This window comes from Piliocolobus tephrosceles, chromosome 5 (genome assembly GCF_002776525.5).
Source record: "Piliocolobus tephrosceles isolate RC106 chromosome 5, ASM277652v3, whole genome shotgun sequence".
Classification (NCBI taxonomy): Eukaryota; Metazoa; Chordata; class Mammalia; order Primates; family Cercopithecidae; genus Piliocolobus; species Piliocolobus tephrosceles.
In genome coordinates, this window is record NC_045438.1 from 140,350,511 (window position 1) to 140,361,574 (window position 11,064).

The 11,064-nt window shown below is 41.1% G+C and overlaps 1 protein-coding gene across 6 annotated transcripts in view; it reads left to right on the forward strand.

Moving 5' to 3' along the window:
- The first annotated feature begins 2,387 nt into the window (after nt 1-2,387).
- ZSCAN12 (zinc finger and SCAN domain containing 12) overlaps nt 2,388-11,064 on the forward strand; it is a 20,441-nt gene continuing 11,764 nt past the window's right edge. For 5 of the 6 annotated variants that reach the window (XR_003306574.1, XR_003306575.1, XR_003306577.1 and 2 more), the window contains exons 1-4: nt 2,388-2,500; nt 3,348-3,817; nt 8,769-8,913; nt 10,073-11,064. The exon at nt 10,073-11,064 is cut by the window's right edge. Coding sequence is in view for 1 of the 6 variants with exons in the window: in XM_023191561.2 (XP_023047329.2) it covers nt 3,416-3,817; nt 8,769-8,913; nt 10,073-11,064 (1,539 nt within the window). In the remaining 5 variants the exon portion in view is untranslated. Of the gene's footprint in view, nt 2,501-3,347; nt 3,818-8,734; nt 8,914-10,072 lie in introns of all 6 variants that reach the window. The other variant, XR_003306578.2, reaches the window with a different exon arrangement.

An 11,064-nucleotide genomic window follows, 5' to 3' on the forward strand; every position in this document is an offset into this window, starting at 1 on the left:
TTCTCCCCAGATGCCCTGAAAGAAGAATCTACAGGGCTGGCAGTAGGGGGCAAAGGGCACTCCAGAAATCTGTCCTAGGCTGTCTTTTGGCACTACACACTTCATAAGATATCTTAATTGTTTTAACCATTACTGAAAGATGGAAGTCTCCAAAATATGGATCTCAAGCTAACTCTCTTCTCATGACTCCTAGACCCACAAATCCCTAAACCAATCCGTTAACAAATAACAACATCTACAGTGTAATGCTTCCTAGGATATCAAACTTAACATGGCCAAGCTGTGCTCATACATTTCTTCTCAAAATGCTACTTGTCATTTAGTTCCCTGTCTTGGTGGAGGGACCACCATCCTCTGATGATACCAGGCTTCTATTTTTGGTTCTCTTAACCCCTATAGAATAAATGATGAAGCCCTGATCCATTTTTCTTCCTATTTCTCAATTTCATCCCCTCATATTTGGCATTTTAAAAATCAGGCCTCCCCCGATCCCATTTAATCTTGTGCGTGTCAAAGTATCTTTGAGATGGATTTCTAGAAGTGGTATTGCAGGAAAAAAGGGTAAACTTACATATACAATTATGCTGTGTAGTATTATCTTTCCTGCCTATGGGTGGTACCATTTTGCATTCCCACTAGAATGTTAGGAGTTTCTCCTTCCTCTTGAGTAGAGTATGCTGTCAAACTTTTGGACCATTACCAATCTGATGACTAATGGTACCTCAGTCAGCATAGTTTTTAATTTGTATGTTCATATTTTGAGCGAAGTTGAACATCTTTACAGATGTTTGAGGGCTGCCAGCATTTCTTATTCTGTCAACTCTTTATTTCTTTTGGCCATTTTCTCTATTGGGTTATTGGTTATTCTCAACTTTTAGGAGCTCTTTAGATATTCGGAAAACTAGCCCTTGCCTGTGATATGTTGCAAGCCTTTTTCTTTCCTTATGTTTTTTTTTTTTGACAAGCAATACATTTAATTTTTATGTAGTCAGATTTATTATTTTTATGGGTTTTGGATTTTGAATCATATGGTTAGATAATGCTTCCCCATTCCCACGTGTTAGAGTTATTATTCATGTTTTCTTCTATGAATAATAGAAGAAATAATATGGGTGTGTTCCAGTATCTGATAAGGCTGACCCTCACCATTGTTCTTTTTCATGGGTTTCCTGGCTATTCTTAAAACTTCACCTTTTTACATTTAGATCTCAGATCCATTTAGAATTTATCTCTATTGTGATGTGTGGTGGGAAATACAAATCCAGTTTTACCTTTGACAAATGGTTGTCATCCCAGCACAACTTCTAAGTTCTTCATTTCCCTGTTGATATGTGGTGTCACCTTCATCATTTACTCAATATCCTCACATACCTGGATCTATTTCTGGTCTATTCTTTCTCTCTGTTAATACAATAAAATCATATGGGTGTGTTCCAGTATCTGATAAGGCTGACCCTCACCATTGTTCTTTTTCATGGGTTTCCTGGCTATTCTTATTTTCCCAGTTGAACTTTATAATCAGTTTATCTAATTCCAGAACAATATTTGTTGATATTTTTGTTGGAATACTAGAGTTGCATACGTATTTAGGGAGGATTGACCTCTTCGAGTATTTCCAAGAACCGCATATTGCTTTTTGTTTGTTTAAATGTACATCTGGCCTTTTAGGAGCTTTTTAAAGCTTTCCCCATAGAAGTTTTGTTCATTTCTTGTTAAGTTTATTCCTAGTTTCACTTTTTTGTTGCTATTGTAAATATGGTCTTCTCTTCCATTATATCTCGTAACTCCTTATCATTGATTATTCACATATATGAAGGCCGTTGATTTAGTGTGTTAACTTTATATCTTGCTAATTTACTAAATTATCCATTTTTTATAGTTTTTCCATTGAACCGGGTTTTCTGACATATAATCATACATCGGCGCATAAAAGAGAACATCAAGAGAATCGTGGATGGCGAAATAGCCGGCAGAAACCAGCCCGCTGGCCCTTGAGAAGTCTGTGTGGAAGAAATCCCTTCGCTACCGCTAAGCGCGGATTTGGGAAGGTCCCCCGGAGAAGGTCCCCCGAGAACATCCCTTTGAGGCATCTCTAACCTCAGAGACACAGAATCCCAAAGTGAATGGAGACGCAAGGGATTTCCCTGTCTTAAGATCAGTTCTACAAGCCTTGACCACCCATCGGGCCGGGGAAAGTGTGGACAATGGCTGGGTAAAGAAGAGGAGAATGATAAACCCGCTCCGTTTACCCGCGGGTCTGAGAACCATCAGCCTTCCTCTCACGTAGACGCGCGGAAACACTACCGAGTTGAAAGCCCCTTTCGCCCGCTTCCTAGAGCGGCCGCGGAAGTGCGCCCCACACGGGTTAGTTCTCAGCCCTCCCGTGGCCGCTTCCGGCCTTTCTGGGTCACTTTCGATGGGTTCCGGGTCCCAAAAGGGTCCGAGGCCTGCTGCCTTCTCTCCGTAGGAGGGAGTTCTCTTCTGGCCCCGGGGGCCGCAGGTGAGGGATGTTGTGCTCTGTATGCTGCGAGGAGGTGGGCGAGAGATTGCTGTATTCCAGTTGCTGGGCCCCTCGGCTCTGGCCGGTGCAGAATGGACCCCGGTCCTCCCAAGCCCAGGCGGATCCGCGGGAAGCTCTCCCTCCCCAAAGTGCGTTGGGAGACTAGGATGAGGGATCGGCTCCCAGTCTGCAGCAATTCTATGCTGTAAGGCCCATACCTACCTTCCGCGTTTGCCTCGGCGGTGTATCCTTGGGTTCAGCACTTACCGACATTTCTAGACAGTGGTGGTTCACAGACGTTGGCCGGTATCCTAGGGCCTTCCTTACTTCAGATTATAATCACAGACCACGAGGATAGAGGGAAGCCTTAAAGAGTAACCTCTTCAGCCTTCTCACTTTATAAATGAAGAATAAGGAGCAGAAAGATTAAGTCCCTGAGGAAATAAATTTACATGACTTTGTTGCTTTTGTGATTTCATGGTTTCCACCAGACATCTCTACATTCAAAAAAGTAACTCATCAAGGATGTCCTAACCTTTTATCATTATTGTTTACTTGATCTAAATGTTAGTTTTATTCCATTTGTCTTTCATTTAGGACCAAATGAGCATAAGTTTACTAACAAGTCTTACTCTTCTTCTTAAAGTCCTGAAACAACTTGGCACCTTTCTTCAGTCTTTCTCTTTAAATTGGTCTAATCTTAAGTCTTTTCTATCAGAGTATTTTTCTGAGTAAGTATCGTACATTAACCTGGAGGCCAGATTTCAAAGATCATAGTTAAGTTCTCAGAATTTGCAGTTTTACTTTATGGTGGAGTTTGTGTTAATAATGATGGCTTATTTCTCAGGGCTGTCCAGGAATAAATTTTCCAGGGGAGATCTTACTTGAAACACCGGTAGTTCTAGCACAGCTAAAATGGCATCTACTTGGGCTATCCAGGCCCACATGGACCAAGATGAACGTTTGGAAGTAAAGAAAGAGGAGAAGAAGTATACCAGCAGACAGGATTGGGACCTGCATAAAAACAACACCCATAGCAGAGAGGTCTTCCGCCAGTACTTCAGACAGTTCTGCTACCAGGAGACATCTGGTCCCCGTGAGGCGTTGAGCCGACTCCGAGAACTTTGCCATCAGTGGCTGAGGCCAGAGACCCACACCAAAGAACAGATTCTGGAGCTGCTGGTGCTGGAGCAGTTCCTGACCATCCTACCTGAGGAGCTCCAGGCCTGGGTGCAGGAGCAGCATCCGGAGAGTGGGGAGGAGGTGGTGACTGTGCTGGAGGATTTAGAGAGAGAATTGGATGAGCCAGGAGAGCAGGTGAGAAAAAAGATGTGACTTCTGTTTGAGAAAAGATAAACTAGATTTCTAGGCCAGAGTGAAGAACAGCCATTTTTTCACAAAGCATGTTTTTGACAGTTTGGTGCATCAGAAAGGGGCATGAGTTTCAGGGAAAGTTGGTTAATGTGGTCCCAACTTCTTTATAACTTTTCTGTGGAAGGATTTTATATTTCTCTATTAAGCTACAAAATTCTGTTTGATAAACATGCTGATCATCTTAGAAAACTTCTAAGACAAGAGAAGGTATCAGAGAGATGAAAGTAGCAGGATGGGAAGCAGTCTCTTGGAGGGGCATCACTCTGTTGCACAATACAAATAATTAAGAATTAAGGTTTTGCAGATATATCCATTGCTCTGACTCCATTACAGGGTTTTAAAATGGAGAAATTAACTATTTCAGGGGAATGAGATGTGGGAGTACAATGGAAAGTTAGTGAGGAGAGCAGGGTGGGGTTCTGTGCTTCTTTGAGTAGTAGAAAGCCCAGTTAGGTTGGAAAGGTGAATTCTGAGTAGAAGAGTTGAGATAGTGTCCAGGACCTTGAATCTCAACCTCTGGAATTGAGATTTTATTCTGTAGACAGACGCCCCTAACCTTTTCTTCTTGAGTCTAAATGAGCTTTACTAATTGTAAGATGTAAGAGAGAACCAAATTATATAGAACTTTTTTGTTTTGTTTTTAATACTAAAATGAGACAGTGGTTGTCAACCAGTGCCAATTTTGTGCCCCAGAGGGCATTTGGCAATGTCTTGGGACATTTTTGGTTGTTATAACTCAGGGAGGTGCTGCTAGTATCTAGTGGGTAGAGAGGACAAGGCTAATGCTAAGCCTCTTACAACACACAGGACAGCCCCAGACAACAGAGAATTATCTGAACCAACATGTCAGTAGAGCCAACACTAGGAAACCCTGATATAAAGAGTTTGAAACTTAGGGAAATAATGAAATGGAAGTATAATCTAGCACTGTGATACAAAATACAAAATACAATAGAGAGGGTAGGAACATGTGGCAAAAAGATCTAAGTTTGAAATAAGATTATGAGGCCAGGCGCGGTGACTCATGCCTGTAATCCTAGCACTTTGGAAGGCCGAGGGAGGTGGATCACCTGAGGTCAGGAGTTCAAGGCCAGCCTGGGCAACATGGTGAAACCCCGTATCTACTAAAAATACAGAAATCAGCCGGGCATGGCGGCACGTGCCTGTAATCCCAGCTCCGTGGGAGGCTGAAGCAGGAGAATCACTTGAACCTAGGAGGCAGAGGTTGCAGTGAGCCAAGATTGTGCCACTGTACCCCAGCCTGGGCAACAGAGTGAGACTCTGTTTTAAAAAAAAAAAAAAGAAACAGGATAATGAAAGTGCGATTACTAAGGATGAAGCATGTCTTAGGTAAGAATTGTTTGGAAGTGATGACAGATTAGATCTATTAAATAAAGAAGGAAGAACCAATTGAGAACTCTTTACAGAGCAATGTATTCTAAGCTAAACACTAGGGATTTTAAGCTTGAAAGACTAGTATAACAGAGACACTCCTAACAAAGTTAAAGACTGTAGGAAATAATTAAGTACATATTTACCATATGTCTGTTTGGACTAGGTACTGTTTTAGGCACTGTGAATCCAACAGCCAACAAAACACAGGGGCTTGCTATTCTCATGTAGATTCTCGTCTACTGAGGAGAGACAGATAGTAAATTAAAAATCAACAAACCAGCCTGGGCAACATAATGAGACCCCCATCTCTATAATACAAAAATTAGCTGGGCAGGCACATGTAGTCCTAGCTACTTGGGAGGCTAAGGTGGGAGGATTGCTTGAGCCCAGGAGATCGAGGCTGCAGTGAACCGTGATTATACCACTGCAGTCCAGCCTGGGAGACACAGTGAGACCCTATCTCCAAAAAAAAAAAGAAAAATCAACAAACATACAAGATGTAGGTAGTGGTAAATTCTGTTCAAACAACAACAACAACAATAAAAGCAGAGAAAAGGAATAGTGAAATAAGCGGGGATTGTGCTGTTTTCTGTAGACTTGTCAGAGAAGGCTTTTCAGATAGGTGACATTTACAGGAGAAATCTGAATGAAAAGAGCAAGCCATACAGCTATCAGGGATAAAAGCATTCAGGCAGAGGGTCTTAAAGTGAGAATGTACTTATCACGGTAGAGATGTGTTTGTCAAGGAGGAGATGAAATAAAATGCTTATAAGATTATATTATGTCAGAACTTGTAGCAATTATAAGAATTTCGAATTGTATTCTGAGATGGAAAGTCATTGGAGAATTTTGAACAGAAGAGAGACATAATCTGACTTGAATTTTAAAATAGTCACTCTGGCTTCTGTGAGAAAGTTCCACAATGGGGCTGGGGTAGGCATAGGAGTAAAAGTTCAAGGCAAAGAAACCATTGTAGAAACAATAATAATAAGCAATAATCCAGGCGAGAGATATTGGTGACTTGGACTAGAATAGTAGCAGTGGGAGTGGTAAAATGTGATTGGAGTCTGGATGTATTCTGGAGGTAGAGCTTGACAGGGTTTGTTTTTATATAGAATGTGGAATATGAGAGAAAGTAAGTTAAGGATTATGCCCAAGTGTTTGGTCTGAATATCAGATAGAGTGGATTTGTCTTTCATAGAGATGGTAAAGAATGGGAGAGAAGTGGGTTTGGGGTGGAAGGACAGGAATCAAAAATTAGGGTTTGGGCCAGGCACGGTGGCTCATGCCTGCAATCGTAGCACTTTGGGAGGCCGACATGGGCAGATCACCTGAGGTCAGGGGTTCAAGACCAGCCTGGCCAACATGGTGAAAGCCTGTCTCTACTAAAAATAGAAAAATTAGCTTGGTGTGGTGGCGTGCACCTATAATCCCAGCTATTCAGGAGGCTGAGGCAGGAGAATCGCTTGAACCCAGGAGGCGGAGGTTGCAGTGAAACAAGATCTTGCCACTGCATTCCAACCTGGATGACAGAGTGAGACTCCGCCTCAAAACAAAAACAAAACAAAAAACAAACAAACAAAAAACAGGGTTTGGACATGTTAATTTTGAGATTCCTATTAGAACCCAAGCAGAAGAGTTGAGCAAACAACTAGATATAATGAACTGGAATTCAGTGGAAGGCTCTGTGCTAGAACTACAGAATTGGGGCTTTTCAGAACATGCATAGTATTTAAAGCCACAAGATAGGATGAGATCATGAAGGGAGTAATGAGCAGTAGAAACAGAGTAGCTAGAGAGGTACAAAGAATGGGATTCTTAGATGCAGGCAAGAGTAATTTGGTTTTAAACGTACTGAATTTGTATTGCCAACCAGTTCTTTCTCTGAAAGCACTGCAGGGGGCATCTAATGGAGTTTACAGCTTGATTTCTGAGGCCTGACCAGAGATCCAGGAATAGAAGGCACAGCTCACAGTACTGGCCTTTTCTCCCTGCTTTCTTTTTTCAAAATGTGAGATATCAAAACACCATTTTCTGTACATCTGAGGTAGCATTTTGCTGACTCTGGCTTTTATTCTGAAGACTGAGTCTACAAAATGAAACCGTATCAGGGAAATAGAGGCAGTATATGGTGATTTCTTATTTATAAAATTTAATCTTTGAAGAGAATGGAGGAGTAATTTAAGAGCCTGTTTTATGCCAAGCCCTGTGCAAGGTGCTTTATACAAATGTTATTTATAATCTCAGAGAGAGTAAGTAACTAGCCCAAGGTCACAGAGCTATTAGACTAAGAGAGAGTGTAAGTAATCCATGTGATTCCATATCCCTGCTTTTTACAATACCTTGCTGAAGAAACCTGTTATTTTTAAATGCAAGAGGAAATAGGCCCATGGAAGAATGGCAGCCACCCAGTGACTGAAATTGCTGAATAAATGAGTTAGTTAACTGAGGGAGCAAGGGTCAGAGGGAAGCCAAAAGTGATGGGATTGAAGGCAAAACTAGAGATCTGAGCCTTGAAATAGAGAAGACATCATCCTCTAAGATAGAAGAAATGGAGAGGAGTATGAGGGTGGAGATAGATAAAATGAATAGTAGATGATTTTTGAGATGATTGTGATCTTGGATAAATAGAAAATAAGATAATCTTCCCAGAGAGAAGTGGGATGGGCAACTCAGAAGAGCAGAGACTATTGGGAACAGCTTAGGAATGAATATGGAAGAGATTTCTCTCCTTCCCTTCTTTTTCCTTTCTTTCTTCTCCCACCCTCTTTCTTTCCTTTCTCTTCATTTGTTCCCTTAATACCTTTTGTTTTGTTTTTGGAGATACGGTGTCTCTGTCACCTAGGCTAGAGTGCAGTAGTGTAATCATATTTCACTATAACCTTGAACTGGGCTCAAGCAATCCTCCTGCTTAGTCTCCTGAGTAGTTAGGACTACAGATGTGTGCCCCCATGCCCAGATAATTTTTAATTTTTTTGGAGAGATGGGGTCTTGCTATATTGCCTAGGCTGGTCTCAAACTCCTGGCCTCAAGCAATCCTCCCATCATAGCATCCCAAGGGTGCCTTTCTTTTTTATTATTTCTCTGCATTATCTATCTTTACATATCCCCTTTCCTTTTCCTCTTTCTCTCTTAATGTTTTATTTTACCCTAAGTTCTATCTTATTTCCTCCTTTCTGCCTCTTTCACCTTTTTCTTCTCTCCTTTGTTTTGTCTTTCTCCCTTTCCTTTCTCCACTTCTTTGAGCATAAGACAAAGAAGTAAAAGTGGCACAACCAACATATTTTAGTGGTAACAACAGGAGAAATTACATCTGGGTGTAGAAGGGAAGATTCCCCAGAGCAGGTGACATTTATATTAGCCTTGAAGAATGGGTAGGGTTATGGCAGGCTTATATCTGGGAAAATGGTCATTTCAGGTTTCAGCCACTGCCACAAATGTATACTTTTTGTTTTCTGTTATCAGAGTGAGTCTGTCAGCTACATCTCATTTTCCTCAGGTCTCAGCCCACACTGGGGAACATGAAATGTTCTTGCAGAAGATGGTACCTCTAGGAAAAGAAGGAGAACCCAGTATGCCCCTCCAGTCCATGAAAGCCCAGCTAAAGTATGAATCTCCAGAACTTGAATCCCAACAGGAGCAAGGTAAAGAAGAAAGACCCATCTTGGGAGGAAGGGGAAGATGGGTAACATAGGACACTGGGGCTTTTTTGTATTTGCTACTGTTTCTGATCATTAAAGTCAAAAAGGCCCTCTCAGAATCTGATGGCTCATACATAGACTCTCAGGTAGCCTGGTTTGTCACTCTTCAACCCTTACTTTCTTGTATATTCATATTCTTCTAAATTCTGGCTTTAACACTTAATTTAGTCCTTCTGATACATTGTCTCTCTTTATACTGACCTCCTTGCTATTTTTAGCTTTTATCCTGTCAGACAATACCTCTATCTTCCACTTGCACTATATCCTTTCTGCTTCATTAAATAAGATTTTGCTCCATTATGTCTGCAACTAACTTTCAGATGGTTCAAGAAAAAAAAAAAATTGCATACTTACAAAGAAAAGGAATAACAGGCTGGGTGTGGTGGCTCATGCCTGTAATCCCAACACTTTGGGAGGCCAAGATGGGTAGATCATGAGGTCAGGAGTTCGAGACCAGCCTGACCAACATGGTGAAACCCTGTGTCTACTAAAAATACAAAAATTCTCTGGGTGTGGTGGCACATGCCTATAATCCCAGCTACTTAGGAGGCTGAGGCAGGCGAATCGCTTGAACCCAGGAGGCGGAGGTTGCAGTGAGCTGACATTGTGCCACTGCACTCCAGCCTGAGCGATAGAGCAAGACTCTGTCTCAAAAAAAAAAAAAAAGAAAAAATAATAAAACAAATGTTACAAAATATTAAAAGTTTGTGAATGTGTGAAAGATCCACTACCTTATTTCTACTTTCTCTATATCCGTTTCATTTTCATTTAATTTTTTAAGTAGGTAAAAATGTACATGGCTTAAAAACAAAAATTTTTTAAGTTATTTAATGAAAAGTTTCTATTCCACTTGATTTTCCCAGCCACCTAGTCTCTTCCTCCTACTCTGAAATAGGTTGTAACTGTTACTAATTTTTTGTGTGTCCTTCCAGATATTTTTTTGATGCATATATGTTTTCCATATTGAAACAAATATATTTTCCTCTCTTTATCACTAAGATGGTAGAGTCTTGCATTTTTTATTTCCTAACAGCTGCTTAATATTAAAATGTATGAATACATTTTAAAGGTACAAAAGGTAACATTTATGATCCCTTCTTAGTTTTAGATGTTGAGACTGGAAATGAGTATGGAAATTTAAAGCAAGAAGTTTCTGAAGAAATGAAACCACATGGGAATACATCCAGTAAATTTGAAAATGATATGTCCCAGTCTGCTAGCTGTGGAGAAACTCATGAACCTGAAGAAACAACAGAAGAGCCCTCTGCATGCTCCAGAGAAGATAAACGACCTACCTGTGATGAAAATGGAGTAAGCCTGACTGAGAACTCTGACCATACTGAACATCAGAGAATCTGTCCAGGAGAAAAATCTTATGGATGTGATGACTGTGGAAAAGCTTTTAGTCAGCACTCACACCTCTCAGAACATCAGAGGATCCATACTGGAGACAGACCCTACAAATGCGAAGAATGTGGAAAAGCTTTCCGTGGGAGAACTGTGCTTATTCGACACAAAATAATACACACTGGAGAGAAACCATATAAGTGTAATGAGTGTGGCAAAGCCTTTGGCCGGTGGTCAGCTCTTAACCAACATCAGAGACTTCACACAGGAGAAAAACACTATCACTGTAATGACTGTGGCAAAGCCTTTAGTCACAAAGCAGGCCTCTTTCACCACATCAAGATCCACACAAGAGACAAACCTTATCAGTGTACTCAGTGTAATAAAAGTTTTAGTTGGCGTTCCATACTTACTCAGCATCAAGAAGTTCATACCGGCGCGAAGCCCTATGAGTGCAACGAGTGTGGAAAAGCCTTTGTTTATAACTCATCCCTTGTTTCCCATCAGGAAATCCACCACAAAGAAAAATGCTATCAGTGTAAGGAATGTGGGAAATCCTTCAGTCAGAGTGGCCTTATTCAGCATCAGAGAATTCACACTGGGGAAAAACCCTACAAATGTGAGGTATGTGAAAAAGCCTTTATTCAAAGGAGAAGTCTAACAGAACATCAGCGAATTCACACTGGAGAAAGACCCTATAAATGTGATAAGTGTGGGAAGGCATTTACTCAAAGATCGGTCCTCACG